General features: G+C 33.1%; 1 protein-coding gene across 1 annotated transcript in view; it reads left to right on the top strand.

Moving 5' to 3' along the window:
* The first annotated feature begins 5,446 nt into the window (after positions 1-5,446).
* LOC135206897 (uncharacterized) overlaps positions 5,447-17,500 on the top strand; it is a 36,152-nt gene continuing 24,098 nt past the window's right edge. Inside the window, exon 1 of the mRNA XM_064238377.1 lies at positions 5,447-5,978. Coding sequence (XP_064094447.1) covers positions 5,447-5,978 — 532 coding nt within the window. The remainder of the gene's footprint in view (positions 5,979-17,500) is intronic.

The raw sequence follows: 17,500 nt of genomic DNA on the forward strand, positions 1-17,500 counted from the left end.
TTATTTTGTCAAGTGCCAAAGGGAAATGATCTGAATAGGGGGATAATTTTTCCCTTAAAAACTGAAGAACGTCCTGTACTGGTACTTTTGTGATAGGGAGTCTACGTCAAGGCTTAAAGTTTTATGTTGTGAAGTGGTATATGTGCTTCTCTGAATTTGTGACAAAAGTCTTCCGAATGTTTGATGTGACTGGGAGAAAAAAAGAAAAATGCCTAAAAAAGGAGAGAAAGGAGGCCAGCTAAACCATTTAGAAATTTTGTTTTTATGGGCTCCTTTTATTAGATATATATATATATATATATATATATATATATATATATATATATATATATATATATATATATATATATATATATATATATATATATATATATATATATATAGCAGCAGAAACCAGACTACATTCCTCCATTACCAGAAACCGTGAGCGACTCAGGTCTTCTCCTTTGAAAGACACAAACTTTCGAGGACGAGAGATCGTATTTTTTCAGAGGTGTTTAAAAGCAACTTAAGGAAGTTCATCTGGCAGTTCGAGAGTTCGATTACTTTTCCCTCAGTGACTTCCGTTGGGTAGAATTAAGTGGAGGAGTCAACACTAACTCTCGCCCAAGTCAACTTTGCAAGCGTTTGTCCTTCTTCCACTGTCTCTGGTTCGTTGCAGAGAAACTTCTTTGTGTGACGCACTGTTCCTGCAAGCGTTGGAGAGAGTAATTGTCTGCGGGGGAATGCTTAAAGAAATCTTTAAGCATTCTCAAATTTCCCTCCCTGATTTTTTTCCTCCTTTAGTCTACGCTTCCTAAAATGCTCATTTCATATCCAGACAAAATATCGTCTGGAGGAAACTGTTGTTTGGGGGCGGGTGGGGGCTGGGAGGATTTGGATTTGCTGAATGTTTCTTGCATGTATTTTCCAGCTGATGGCTCTAAAGCAAGATGCTTAGTGAGGAATGTCCATCGAGAAGCTGATGTTTAACTGCAAAGCAGAGATTTAGATATCACAAAATAGTGATATCTAAATAATACAACTGTTTGAAATCGAAATAATGAAGTAAAACGCGATAATGGGAAATCTCAGTGTAAGATATACTCTTGAGATATCTAAAAAAAAAAAAAAAAAAAAAAACAAAAAAAAAAAAAAAAAAAGAATAATAAAATAAAAAATGTAAAAAAAAAGCAAGAAAAAAAATGGCACGGTTACGAAGCTATTAAAGTTGATATTCTTATTGGTGGTTACCATTTTGTGCCTGAATGCGAAAGAAAGAAAATAAGAAATCTGGTTTCTTTCTCATTAAATTATAGAATACCATGAAAGTTCGTATCCAACAATGAAATTGTTGAAAATAAGTTTCTCTCTCTCTTTCTAAATTCAAGAACTAAATAATTATTATTATTATTACTGTTGCTGTTACCGCTGTTATTGTTGCATCTGAATTTTAACGCCTTTCAAGATTAAACTTTTAGCTATTTATAATTGGTTCAACTAAGCAACGTTTGAAATTCACTGATATTGGACCACTGACTATTGTAGGATTATACGTGTACTCTTTAACTCATTCGATCCATCAGTCATAACCTTATAAGATACCATTTACCGACCTAATTTAGACCATTGGAAATTATGTTATCTAACTCGGGTGGAAATGTTCTCATTTTCGACCAGACAAGCAGGTGATTTATCTGGCATGTAAATATCGGACCTCTATCGAAAAACTATAGTACGAGAGCAAAGTTGCCTGAAGAGCTCATTACCTGTGTGGCGTAATCCTTAAATAATTCACTAGCAATTTTACCCTTTTGTAATCACCTCGTTATAGAAGTTGAATAGCTTTTCACTCCGGAGGAAGGAAGGAATTAGAAAACACTTTTTTTTCTGAAAATTTCGTAATATTCAAGATGGTCACCTTCTTTTGAATATTATCTTTCATTATCCATTCCATTTTCATTGCCTTGACGTTAAAGTAACGTGAATAGAATTATATGTAAATTTTATACCTGTTCCTATTATTTGCGAATCTGTCTCATAATAATATCAATTATAGTCATACCCTCTCCTAGACGATATGTATATCAGTAATAACAATGTCACCCTGGTTATCCTTTTTCCCAAAGACTAGCTCTTCTCCTTACTGATCAGGAGTTACTAACTGTTCATAAAAGAAAAGATATTTCTTGATGACTCAATTGTGGAATATGTGAACTTGAAAATAGAGTTAATGTAAATAACTAGTCTGAGGGAAAAGAAGTTCATCTATGAGGTGTTAAAAGTTTTCAGTACAAGTTATCAACGCTTATTAAGATAATATATGTTTTGCAGATTAGCGGACTTTTCTGAAAACAGTACAAATGAACTCATAAGGAATATTAGAAGATAGAGACAATCTGTAACCGTTCTGTTATTCGCTCAGGAGTTTTCTATAAGAACGCGCACTTGACAATTCTGAGTTTTTCTTTTTATTTCATTTACGTTTAAGACAACTTGCATATCATCTTTGATTAAAATCCTGTTATATAATATTTCCGATTTGAAAATGTAACAATGAACTCCAAAAGGATATCATTTCTTTGCATTGCATTTCAGTAGCTATCATATTACACTGTAATGTAATGAGAGACTCATTTATATAATCAAGAAATCGTTGGACTTTTAATTACTAGATGAACACTAATTCAATTTTAATTTGAGAATTAATTCATTGTATTCCTTGCGGATAATTAATTTTTAATTAGTTTTGTAGAATTGAAAGTTGAGGAATTAACGCTAATTTCAAAAGCTCATAATGATCATCTTCTAATAACTGAGTTTTTATCTCCTATAATGATTTCCCATCAAATATTTAATATGATTAACTTGTTATTGGTTTAAAAAATAATTATGAACTAATATTTATGGGAGTTTTCCCCCCATTTTGATAACTATTTATGAAAATCGCATAAAAAAGGACCAAAAAACTAAAAACCTTATAATAATTCAGCTAATGAATATTATTTTTTTTAACTCTTCGCATATATAAATAAATAAGTGCACAAACAAATACATAAATGCATTTAAGACATAAAAGCCAATGGTGTATGTGGTGTTAGTCATTGTGGGTAAATTACTATCCATTTGATATAATTACCTGTGAAAATGGCAAGGAAATATATTGAAAAAGCCAATTGAAACATGATATTGGAAAAGCCAATGAAAATATGATATTAAAAAAAGCCAATTAAAAGATGATATTGGCAAAGCCAATATCATCATTAAAACATGATATTAGAAAAGCCAATTAAAACATGATATTGGAAAAGCCAATTAAAACATAATATAAAAAAAAACAATTAAACCATGATATTGGTAAAAAGGAAATCTGGCCATACTCCATGCATGGAACTTGAAAACTTTAATTAAAGATGCAATGCATTACACCCTAATGCCATTCTACTTGCATTTTTATACATTTTTAACTATATAGTAATTTTTCTCCTTTTAATAAGTGAGATTTCTCCCTCCTGTATTTTCCTTTACCTTCTTTTACTTCCTAATGAGCTCCATATTCTTTGGAAGCTTGAATTTCAAGTCAATGGCCACCAAGGGCTTGTTCTCTCTGAATAGGGTTTTCATCTTTTGCGTATAATAATAATAATAATAATAATAATAATAATAATAATAATAATAATAATAATAATAATAAAATAACAATAATAATAATAATAATAATAATAATATGCTGGAAGTAATCCCTCTTTTAAACATGTTTTATTAAAAGTAATTGCTGCCTCAGCTGCATTAATTTTATACAGGTTCTTCTCTATTTTTCTAATTATTGCTTTCTCATTGTTGCTTAAACTGGTGAGCAACGCACCGAAGGTTGACATATCTCAGTTAGGTAGAACGATTGGATTTTATTGGTAAAAATTTCAGTTGGGGTAGTCAAATTTTCGGGCATATCCGTAGAGTTTATTACATAGAATTGATGTTAAATTCTATTTCTTTCCTATTCTTTCTATTCCTTTCCGGACGTTTCGTCTGAATAAACCTCAGACATCCTCTTGGGCGGAGGTAGTGAGAAGGTGAGTCCAGCTGCTTATATTGCGGTGGCGCAATAATAATAATAATAATGTTCTAAAGGGTCCACAATAATACAAACTAGTCGAGGGAGTGCTATAGTTTGGGAGAATCATTCAAAGGAAACAAGTCTTTTGTCAACGAAGACCCATTTGTTAATTTTTATATTACTAGTATGTTTTTAAAAGATTTTAAATGTAGGACAGGCTCTGTTTTTCCCTCTCCTGATGCTGCCTCTGCCTTGCCTCTTCCAGTCCAGGTAACTGCTGCCCCGGGGGAGTCTAATAACGGTGCCCAATCTACGCCCTTGGATGAAGGACTTCATGTAATGTTGCAGCAACCTGTACGAAGATCCAACAGGATTGCAGCCAGAAGGATTGATAGGGGGGAGGGTATCACCTAGTTGTTGTTAACTACCCTCTTTCTTCTCCTGGCCCATTAACGAGCTAACGACTGTTGTCAACGATCTTCAACGTCTCTTGTTTTTTAAATTTACCTCTGCACTTGTCGTAACTTTTTGTTCATTTGGACTGAAGATGAACCCAGGGAAGGGTTCGAAAGCTATCTGTAAAGTCTTCAAAATTATACACGGACTTTTTACACTTTGTATTATTGTGGACCCTTTAGAACATTATATATACTCTCGTGATAGAGAGTTTTTCCCTACTAAAATTGTCCACGTTTACATTCAATTTAAATCGAGGACATGGATATTTATTTTACCTCACAAGAAGAGCTGTTGATATACCGGCTGGTGGTGCTCCGTTGGACCAGGTGGCTCAGAAGGAAGAATCAGCTGGCCTTCCTCCGCAGATGCTTGGAGGAACATATCTTACCTAAGTCTTTTGGAATCTGCTCCCGTACCTCCTTCCTGGGAGAAGAGTTTCCTGAATTTGCCAGATATCTCCTTCAAGACAAAATACAGGAAGCTAAATGGGATGTCGAGGTCTTACATCTGGAATTACGCTCGTCACTCAGAGAACTTCGAGACCGTCTACAATTTGCCAGATTCGAGGGTGCCAGGCAAAGAGCAGGTGAGGTAGTTGCCGCTAGGGCCAGGGATCATAAACAGAGCCTACATAACAAATTAATGCGTGCACTAGATTATTCAAAATGGGACTATTCTACTAATAAAGTAAATAATCTTTCCACAGTTTTATTAAATAAAGAACAACTTGAAGATCTTAACTTGGGTATGGGTTTTTGTACCAGAACAGACAACCTTGATGTACTAAACTCTGTTAGTAGTATTAATTTGTTTAATCTTAAATACCCAGACTTTACTATAAATTTCTTAAAAGGTGCTATCCTAAATGATAATATAAATAATAAGTCTATTAATGTATTACCTAAAAGGCACCAACTGGCACTAGCTTCCTAAAAAAGAAACAAAGAAATCATGATCATGAGAGCTGACAAAGGAGGAGCTACAGTAGTCATGAACACAAGTGATTATTTGGACAAAGCTTATGCCCTTTTAAATGATACCCAAACTTATCTCACACTGCGGTCCCCGCCCATTGCCACCAAAATGCAACAAGAATTTAATAGAAAAATTAGAAAAATAGCCAATACCCTTTCTGATCCTCTGCACAAAGAATTAGTCTTATCAAAAATCTCTTCAAGATCCCCTAGTGTACCTTACTTTTATGGTGTTCCTAAGGTTCACAAACCTGGGTACCCCCTCAGGCCTATTATTGCTGCTTGTGGTTCACCGCAAAACACATTAGCAGAGTGGTTGGCTCAGGTTCTTAGTCAGTTTCTTGGCACGTTCTCAAGTGCTCATTTACAGCATTCATTCCAGTTTATACAGCGGGTCAAAGATAGTAATTGGGTAGATGGGAGGATGGCGAGTTTAGATGTTACAGCATTATTTACCAACGTTCCATTAGATTATGTGATCACAAAGTTACAGGAAGAACATGATCAAGGTAATGTGACTTTTGCCCATTCCCGCAGAGCAGTTTTTTCTCCCTTATCAGATTATGTGTCTCGTCCACTGTATTCCAGTTCAATAATCAGGGATTTGCTCAAAAAGAAAGTGTAGCCATGGGTTCTCCTCTATCCCCTGTCCTCGCTAACATTTGCATGGAGTTTGTGGAAAAAGAAATTATAAACAGGTGTGATGAAGAAACGAAACCAGTTTTATGGGCTAGATATGTGGATGACATTTTTATCATTTTTAAAGGTACCAATGAAAAGCTAAAAAAACTAGTAGCAATAGCAAATAGCATTTTACCATCAATTAAGTTCACGACAGAAGTAGAAGTGGATTCTAAATTACCGTTTTTAGATGTTTTAGTGTACAGAGACTGTAATAGTCAGAGGTACAAATTTTCAGTTTACCGGAAATCTACCAATTCCGAGAGTTATGTCCACTTTTATGCTTTTCACTCAAAAGAATAAAAAAGTAAACGTTATTATGAATTTTGCTTTACGCGCATTCAGAATTTGCGACTCCGAATATATAGACGGTGAACTTAAACACATCACGGCTACTTTTAGAAGTCTCAGATATTCCCCTCACTTCACTTGAAGAAAGCAATTTCGCGAGCGAGGAAAGTCGTTCTATGGACTGAGAGATAATAAGGAAAAAAACCAAAAAGATATTTGTCCCTTCCCTTTTAATCCAGAAGCAAAGAATATAAGTGGACATATCAACAAAAGTCAGAAGGAAACTAAAATTGTGTTCAAATATGAAAATACAATAAGACGTTCCCTCGTAAGAAACAATAACAATGATAAAAATCCCATAGTCCCAGGCGTTTATGAACTACCGTGTATGGATTGTAATAGTAAATATTTTGGTGAAAGTGGACGGGGACTAGATATACGTTTGGGCGAACCTAAGCGAGCTTATGAACTACAATCACAAAACAGCGCAATAGTAGCTACATGCATTCAGGAATGATCATAGACCCAACTGGAACGAGGCTAAAATTATCTTTAAAAGTAACAATGTAAATGTCAGACGACTAGTCGAGGGAGCTGCTATAAGTTTGGGAGAATCATTCAAAGGAAACAAGTCTTTTGTCAACGAAGACCCATTGTTAATTTTTATATGACTAGTTATGTTTTTAAAAAGATTTTAAATGTAGGACAGGCTTTGTTTTTCCCTCTCCTGATGCTGCCTCTGCCTTGCCTCTTCCAGTCCAGGTAACCGCTGCCCCGGGGGAGTCTGATAACGGTGCCCAATCTACGCCTTTGGATGAAGGACTTCATGTAATGTTGCAACAACCTGTACGATGATCCAACAGGATTGCAGCCAGAAGGATTGATAAGGGGGAGGGTATCACCTAGTTGTTGTTAACTACCCTCTTTCTTCTCCTGGCCCATTAACGAGCTAACGACCGTTGGTCAACGATCTTCAACGTCTCTTGTTTTTTTAAATTTACCTCTGCCTTGTCGTAACTTTTTGTTCATTTGGACTGAAGATGAACCCAGGGAAGGGTTCGAAAGCTATCTGTAAAGTCTTCTAAATTATACACGGACTTTTTACACTTTGTATTATTGTGGACCCTTTAGAACATTATATATACTCTCGTGATAGAGAGTGTTTCCCTAATAATAATAATAATAATATCAGGAGAGGGATCTTCCAGGGCGACTCACTGCCCCCACTACTCTTCGTAGTAGCCATGATTCCAATAACAAAAGTACTACAGAAGTTGGATGCTGGGTACCAACTCAAGGAAAGAGGCAACAGAATTAACCATCTGATGTTCATGGACGACATCAAGCTGTATGGTAAGAGCTTCAAGGAAATAGATAGCCTAATCGAGACTATAAGGATTGTATCTGTGGACATCAGGATGGAGTTTGGAATAGAAAAATGCGCCTTAGTCAACATACAAAAAGGCAAAGTAACGAGAACTGAAGGGATAAAGCTACCAGATGGGAGCAACATCAAACACATAGATGAGACAGGATACAAATACCTGGGAATAATGGAAGGAGGGGATATAAAACACCAAGAGATGAAGGACACGATCAGGAAAGAATATATGCATAGACTCAAGGCGATACTCAAGTCAAAACTCAACGCCGGAAATATGATAAAAGCCATAAACACAGGGGCAGTGCCAGTAATCAGATACAGCGCAGGAATAGTGGAATGGACGAAGGCAGAACTCCGCAGCATAGATCAGAAAACCAGCAAACATATGACAAAACACAAGGCACTACACCCAAGAGCAAATACGGACAGACTATACATAACACGAAAGGAAGGAGGGAGAGGACTACTAAGTATAGAGGACTGCGTCAACATCGAAAACAGAGCACTGGGGCAATATCTGAAAACCAGTGCAGACGAGTGGCTAAAGAGTGCATGGGAAGAAGGACTAATAAAAGTAGACGAAGACCCAGAAATATACAGAGACAGGAGAATGACAGACAGAACAGAGGACTGGCACAACAAACCAATGCACGCACAATACATGAGACAGACTAAAGAACTATCCAGCGATGACACATGGCAATGGCTACAGAGGGGAGAGCTAAAGAAGGAAACTGAAGGAATGATAACAGCGGCACAAGATCAGGCCCTAAGAACCAGAATATTATTTCGAAAGAACGAAATAGACGGAAATAACATCTCTCCCATATGTAGGAAGTGCAATACGAAAAATGAAACCATAAACCACATAGCAAGCGAATGCCTGGCACTTGCACAGAACCAGCACAAAAAGAGGCATGATTCAGTGGCAAAAGCCCTCCACTGGAGCCTGTGCAAGAAACATCAGCTACCTTGCAGTAATAAGTGGTACAAGCAACCAGCCTGAGGGAGTGATAGAAAACGATCAGGCAAAGATCCTCTGGGACATATGGTAATCAGAACTGATCGTGTGATACGTGCCAAATACCAAGACCTAGGCGTTGACGTTGATTGACAAAGTCAAGAAGAAAGTATCACTCATTGATGTCGCAATACCATGGGACACCAGAGTGAAGAGAAAGAGAGGAAAAAAATGGATAAGTTCAAGATCTGAAAATAGAATAAGAAGAATATGGGATATGCCAGTGGAAATCGTACCCATAATCATAGGAGCACTAGGCACGATCCCAAGATCCTGATAATTAATCTAGAAAAAACTAGAGGCTGAGTAGCTCCAGGACTCATGCAGAAGAGTGATGATTCCTAGAAAGGCGGCGAACATAGTAAGAAAAGTGATGGACTCCTAGGAGGCAGGATGCCAACCGGAACCCCACACTATAATACCACCCAGTCGAATTGGAGGACTGTTATAGAGCAAAAAAAAAATAAATAATAAATAAAAAAAAAACAATAATAATATTAATAATAATAATAATAATAATGTGAAGAATTTTCTTAAAGTCGGGACTGGAATATGAGTAAAGGTCCACAATTATATTTAGTAGTGGATTATATTGATTTATAAAAGCGCTGCAATAGCGTTAGGGTTCCTCTTCAGTCTAATTCAATTAGACTGAAGATGAATCCAGCATAGATATCGCAGCGCTTTTATAAACCATTACAATCCACTGCTGAATAATATTGTGGACCTTTAATCAATAATAATAATAATAATAATAATAATAATAATAATAATAATAATAATATAATGGGCGTTATGTCTGTCCGTCCGTCTGTCATTCAATCACGCCCAAACGGCTGGTCCGATGGGGATGAAACTTGGCAGGGTTATAGTGGGCACCCCCAAGATGGTTTATAATGGGATTTCATCCTACCCCCCCCACCCTAACCCTCCCCCTAATTTGCTAGTAATAATAATAATAACGTTGCCATTCTTTTGACAATTGACTATGGGTATCACCCTTCGCCTCAAAGTAAGGACTTTAAGTATACAAGAAGCCGACGGATATGGTCATAAAAGTATTTGGTCTTTCATAAAAGTGTTACCCCGAATTAACGAGAAGTTTTGCATAGCAAATTATACCCACAGAAAAGCCGCCATCGGTGGCTTTCTTTCACTATCGGTGTTATTAGGATCGTCAGTATCCACATTTACAATCAGTAACAAAGTATGTCATGACAAAAGCAACCTGACCCTTTAGCTTGGAGGTAGCGATGGGAAAAAAGAAGAACCATGTTCTGGATAATGACGGCTAAAAAAATTCCAGTATTATTCACGTTTTGCGTTAAGGTTTCATCAAAATAAACGAAATTTGATATTAGCATAACCTATATTCTCAAGTGCAAGTAGGAGTAGGAATACGTGGCAATGATTTTCCAGAATCTAAGCTTTTTAAAGCGATGCCAAGATGAATGCCACAACTTTCATGTTGTGACTGAGGGAAAGAATTACGGAAAACAGAAACGAGGAAGTATGCAGTGGCTTGAAATATGCACTACGTAGCACAATTCTCGTATAAATCTGCGATGATCAATGCAACTGTCGTAATCAGTCATTCGCGGATGAAGGGTGAATCATGCAACAAAGCATCAAATGAGATACGCACCAGATAGAAAAGCACAAACCCAGATGCTTACATGCTAAGAGCTTGTGCCAAGAGACAAATAAATTGATGTATGTGTCAATAAATTTCAAAGGGAAAAAGGGGGAAGGAAGAGATGAGGGAAATAGACAATGGAAAGAGAACACAATCAATTGGAATAATCACGGAAAAGCAATACTAATCCCCTCTCGACTAAATGGCGAAAAAGGGAGATATCCCAGATTTAAGTTTGGTGTCAGGGAGGAAGAAGCTCTCTCTCTCTCTCTCTCTCTCTCTCTCTCTCTCTCTCACTGAGGAGATCAGGCCAGGATCTGCTGTTTTCTTTTTATTTGGTAACAGTATTAAATAATCCCTTACAATTAATGATAATACAAGAACTGATTACATAGTTAGAGATTCTGAATTTGGTCCATCTTTAGTTGACATAAGAATCACGGTAAAAGAATAAGGTTTTTCTCATAAAATAAATAAACAAATAAATAAATGAACAGCCATATCGCGTACCCCACTCCTTCAAACGAAGGAGTAATTTATAGTATACACGCAAACACACACACACACACACACACACACACACACACACACATATATATATATATATATATATATATATATATAATATATATATATATATATATATATATATATATATATATATATATGTAAAAAGCCATACATTTCTTGAATGGTAAACATACCCAGAAAAGTGAGGAATTCGAGAAGCATAGTGTAAAATGCTCATGGAATATATATATATATATATATATATATATATATATATATATTATATATATATATATATATATATATATATATATATATATATATATATATAGATATATATATATATATATATATATATATATATATATATATATATATATATATATAAATATATATATATATATATATATATATATATATATATATATATAATATATATATATATATATTATATTATATATATATATATATATAGATATATATATATATATATATATCAGAGTAAAAAGCCTTAATTCTTTTAAACATTAAGCGTCGTGAGAAACGTCCCTAGAAAATGTGAGGAATTCGAGAAGCTTATGTAATCATGGAAAGGATTAATATATCTGTATCAAATCACACTGGTTTATCAGGTAGGATATTTGATTTGGCTTAAAAAAAAAAAGGTTTCATGATGAATTTGATTTTATAAGAAGTTACTGTTATTAGAATAATCACCAAATGTTCTTTAAAAAATAAGAATTAAACAGTGTTCTATGTCTTTTGCGCAAGTAGTTATTAAAGCGATTGCTTAATCTCTCCCTATCAAATATGAATATTAAATATGAATACTTAATGGAATTGCATATGTTAGAAGAGTGCCCATAAGTCATTATTTTCTTAAATAATGTCCCCTATAACATAAAACAAGTTTATCCTACCAAGGGAACATATAATCAACCGAATAAGAGATCATATTTATATTACGCGTACCTTCATAACATGCGCTTATTAATGAAATAAGCCTATGTAGGCAAATTTGTATTTCATGCCAAAGTAGATTAATTTTTTAAAAATCAAGCAAAATTCCTTTCCAACACGATTCTCATAATCTATCGTCACATATGCGAGAACTTGGTTTAAACTGTGCAATAGGGCCAGAAATCTGTATTATCACCTGGTGAAAATATGCAAATGATTTTTGATGAGATGGGAATTCTTACCGGCATCTTAATGCAAGTGCTCCTTCCAGGAAACTTTTAAACTACAGAACTTCAACATCAAGGTTAGTCGACTTCGATGCAGAACTATAGTTCTCATTTTATATATCATTAAATCCGCATGTATGTTTTCCAATTCTAAATACGTGTCTATTAATTTTTACTTATTTCACTCTGTACTCATACATATATATATATATATGTATATATATATATATATATATATATATATATATATACATATATATATTATATATATATATATATATATATATATATATATATATATATATATATATATATATATATATACATATGTATATATATATATAATGATATATATATATATATATATATATATATATATATATATATATATCATAAAGTCAAAAATATTCCCTCATATAAATATTAGGCGCCAGCATATTTCCATTCGTCATGAGATCACGCAACCCTCCCATCCATGGCTTATTATAATAAAATAATAATGTTCGTGGAAATAACGTATCCTGATTTTAGAACGTGGTTCATTGAGAATTTTGATGGAGAAAATGAAATATATAAGTTGCATATTCCATGAAAATGCTGTCACAAATTCAAGACATTTACTTTTAATATTTTAAACACAATACAAAGTCAACAACTGGATATGATTTCGACTAGTATCAGGACGCCTTTCTATTCTTGAAAATGAATTACTGTATTTTGGCATGAATGGCAATATTAACAGACTATGTTCTTTGGAAAGTTGGTAGCTTTAAATTGAAAATAAATAAATGAAACATATATAAAAACGTAATAACAGCAGTTGGGTAATGCTTACTAATAGAAGAGAGTTATAATTTCCTATAACCGAAACAGATGTACTGCTTTTTATTCCACTGAGCGTGACGACACTTGAAGCTCAAGGGTTCGACACTAATCGATGACAATAAAAACAACTGGCCTCATTTAGTTGTCAGGTCCAATATCTCTCCATCAAGGGCAAAGGGATTTAACAATTTCTATAAATCAGTGCTGTCCAATTAATGGTTGGCTGCAGTTCTCTCTCTCTCTCTCTCTCTCTCTCTCTCTCTCTCTCTCTCTCTCTCTCTCTCTCTCTCTCTCTTTCGTCGATTCCAATCATAACTTTCGACTTTACTTACTAAATGAAAATTTAACATAGTAAATGCTTTTCCTCTAAAGCTAACGGATTCATTCAATAACTAATGAAGCGCTGCTCCCATTAATGTTACTATGAATAGCATAATTTGTTTTATTTTTGCAATGAAATTATATCCTGAAATATGATTTGCATCACAAATTTGATTCATTATTGTTTAAAAAAGCTTGTATCAAATGTATATATATATATATATATATATATATATATATATATATATATATATATATATATATATATATATATATATATATATATATATATATGTTCTTATTTCACTTTTAATGTTCGTATTTCACTTTTAATGTTCTTATTTCACTTTTAACTTTGAATTATGCTAATTTTTAAATTATAATTTTAAATTTAAAATTTTTAGATTGTAATTTTTATTTGTATTTTTGCTTTTATTAATTTAAAATGTACTTTTATTTTTAACAGACTGATGATGCACAAAGTTCCTTGTGCGAAACGTTTCTTAGCGAATAAACCCTTTTAACTCTTCATGTGTCTTCGGCTTTTCCTGAAGTTAATGTTATGATATATATATATATATATATATATATATAATATATATATATATATATATATATATATATATATATATATATATGAATAAACATATACCTCTAGGCACATACATATACCTAAGATATATATGTTCATTCATTTATATGGTAAACATATACATATATTACATATATATATATATATATATATATATATATATATATATATATATATATATATATATATATATATATATATATAATCATTGTGTACGTTTCTATACAAACCTTTTTAAACAGTACTGAATCAAATCTGTTAAAATATATGCAAATACATTAAGACGGAAGATGAGACAGATGCGTATTGCCTTCTCCATCCATCTGTGTACCATTTTGTGTCTCTCTCTGTGCAAGTAATACTGATCGAGATGAGAGGTTAACTTTATCCTTTGATCTCCGAGGCAACAGTGGCCTCTTTCTTGTTATTGCCTCTTCCGTTTCTTCTTTATTTTTCCTAGTTACAAGTTGGATTTGATACTGCTATTGACATATAAGAAAACTGCATGATTAGGCTTTTCGCTTATGAATAATTCGTTGATATATATGCAAACAGTAATAGCTACAATGCCCTTCGTAACGTTTTGAATTCTTTGCCTTTTTTTAATACACTTGTCATTACAAAGCCTGACGATCAAAGTTCAAAGAAATTTTTGTGAAATTTATGATGTCTGGTACTGGGAAACAAACCCAGGTCCCATAATCACAAAGAGATTCACGTTGCCCTCCTGACGACAAGAAGAGGGCATTGTGGCTACTACAGGTTGCATATGTACCTAGTAAAAAAAGTACTTGGCTATCTCGCTTTTTCATTTTTTCCTTCGTGGCAAAAAACCGTTATATATACATATATATATATATATATATATATATATATATTATATATATATATATATATATATATATATATAATTATATATATATGTATTATATATATATATATATATATATATATATATATATGATATATATATATATATATATATATATGTATTTATATATATGTATATGTAAATAAACTTTCAGTCGTTTTGAATATTTAGATGGCGTGAAAAGTTCAGAGTAGACTCCCCAAAGAAATAAGAAATTTCCTTATTTAAAGGGGAAAATATGGAATACGTGAGACCCTTAGTATAAACAATAGTGAAAAAATTCCTCAATTATCTAATCTGTATTATTTTCCATTTACATTACATATCGTAACATGATAAAATATGAAAATCTGATGTTTATTCATTAGGCTTTTCCTTAAAAGACGAAATTCCCTCTGGTAACATTGAGGAGTAAATCAGAAAAGAAAAAACGTGTTAGATAAACTAATCATGAATGCAAACATCCATCCATTCCTCCACTTCTGAATAAGCCCAACAATGAACGTCCCGGCTCTTTAGTGGGCCAGGACGAACCCAATTAGAAAAATAACTCGCCTTTTATATGATAATTTCGTTCTGTCGCTAAAACACTTCTTGTCTTGCACAATCTCATCTTCAGCAATGGTGCCAGAGACGGAATGAACTGCGTATTTCGTTAAAAAAAGAAAAAAAGAAATAAAAGACAAACCATTGACAAATTAAGTTATCTGCATTTATGTGTGTCTATTAAATAGTGTTACTCTTTACGAATATAAAAAACGAAACATGCAACCACATACATACTAAATACATAATTGCAATACGTTTGTGTTTTCATAACTTGTGTTTGCATTTATGCATGTTCATCTAAACCGCATATAATAGTGGTATATTTATTAGAAGAGAAATGATGAATGGAGTGTACAATTTGAACATTGGGAATAATTGAATTCTCCTTTGCATCTGCTACAAAACTCTAATGAATTTTAGTTTTTGGAGAGATCGCGTACGTGTAGTATATTTTTCAAACATCGTGTAACCGGTAATACGCACATAAATGCACACACACACACACACACACACACACACACACAGCACATATATATATATATATATATATATTATATATATATATATATATATATATATATATATATATATATATATAGATATATATATATATATATATATATCTATATATATATATATATATATATATATATATATATATATATGTATATATATATATATATGTATATATATATATATATATATATATATATATATATATATATATATATGTATATATATATATATATATATATCTATATATATATATATATATATATATATATATATATATATATATGGTATATATATATATATATATATATATATAGTATATATACTATATATATAATATATATATATATATATATATATATATATATATATATATATATATATATATATATCATATATATATATATATATATATATATATATATAATATATATATATATATATATAGATATATATATGTGCGCCTAACCGTTTTAAACCTCGAAAAAATGCCACAATTGTGAGTGTGGTTAAACCTTGAATTAGAAGAATCTCTCTCTCTCTCTCTCTCTCTCTCTCTCTCTCTCATTTACAGCCTGTAAAAACAAGTAAATTGATGCCTTTAACAATCAGAGAAAATTACGAAGCCGAGTCTCATTGCTCTAAGAAGAACCCCTTCAAGCATTTTTAATTTGAGAAAACGGATAATAGGATGACGACTTTCGCTCTTCTGAGGAAATTAGAACGTGATTAAATATGAAATGAAAATGGAGCGAGCATGCCTTAACTCTGCTGAAAGATTTCCGCTATTTTTTATTTATTTGTCTTTCCAGAAAGTAGTAGTAGTAGTAGTAGTAGTAGTAGATTCCCGTCTTTATAATGGAAGGTGGTATTATTATCGTTAACACCATTGTCTTTGTTACCTTTATGGACACAGACTTACAATGAAACAACAGATACAATGAAATAACAGATTCGCAGAAGACGAAAACAAAAGGGACGAGAAACGAAACCACAGACGAAACAAAACCTGAGACATAAAATTTCAGAGTTTCGAGTACAGAAACGCCGATGAAAAGACAGACTTCCAAACATCGTTACAGGGACAAAACTCTCAGGAATATTATCCTACCGGAAGAGACAAGGAAGCATCAGCAGTGGATGTCAATGGAATGGGTCCAGAGAGGCTGGAATGCTATCGAAGAGTTCCAGATATTTCAAGTTTGAGTCATAATTACTCTTCGTATGCGTAGAATAATTGTTAATTCGTCTCAGGAATTTCACAGCCTTTGAATCTATCTGGGTCTCCCCTTTCGATCTTGATTCCTTTGAGGATTTGAGTTTTGAGACTGTCAAGCCTATAGTAGAATCACATCACCCGTGCATCTGATGTCTAAGCCAGTCCCTTACGACACTCTTGGTTGGCTGTTGATAAGCCAATGACAGGGCTGGAAACTCTCAGTCTCTCTCGAGACGTATCCCTCAGGAGTGGTGGTACATACATATTACCCATGTGAACTCTCCCGAGAGAGACAGTTTCCTGCCCTGTGACTGCCTTATCAACAGCCAATCAGGAGCGTCGTAAGGGATTGGGCCTAGTTATCAGAGGCACGGGTGATGTGAATCTACTATATCTCAGAGGCACTATCGGACGTTCAACAATGGAGAGAC

This window comes from Macrobrachium nipponense, chromosome 31 (genome assembly GCF_015104395.2).
Source record: "Macrobrachium nipponense isolate FS-2020 chromosome 31, ASM1510439v2, whole genome shotgun sequence".
Classification (NCBI taxonomy): domain Eukaryota; kingdom Metazoa; phylum Arthropoda; class Malacostraca; order Decapoda; family Palaemonidae; genus Macrobrachium; species Macrobrachium nipponense.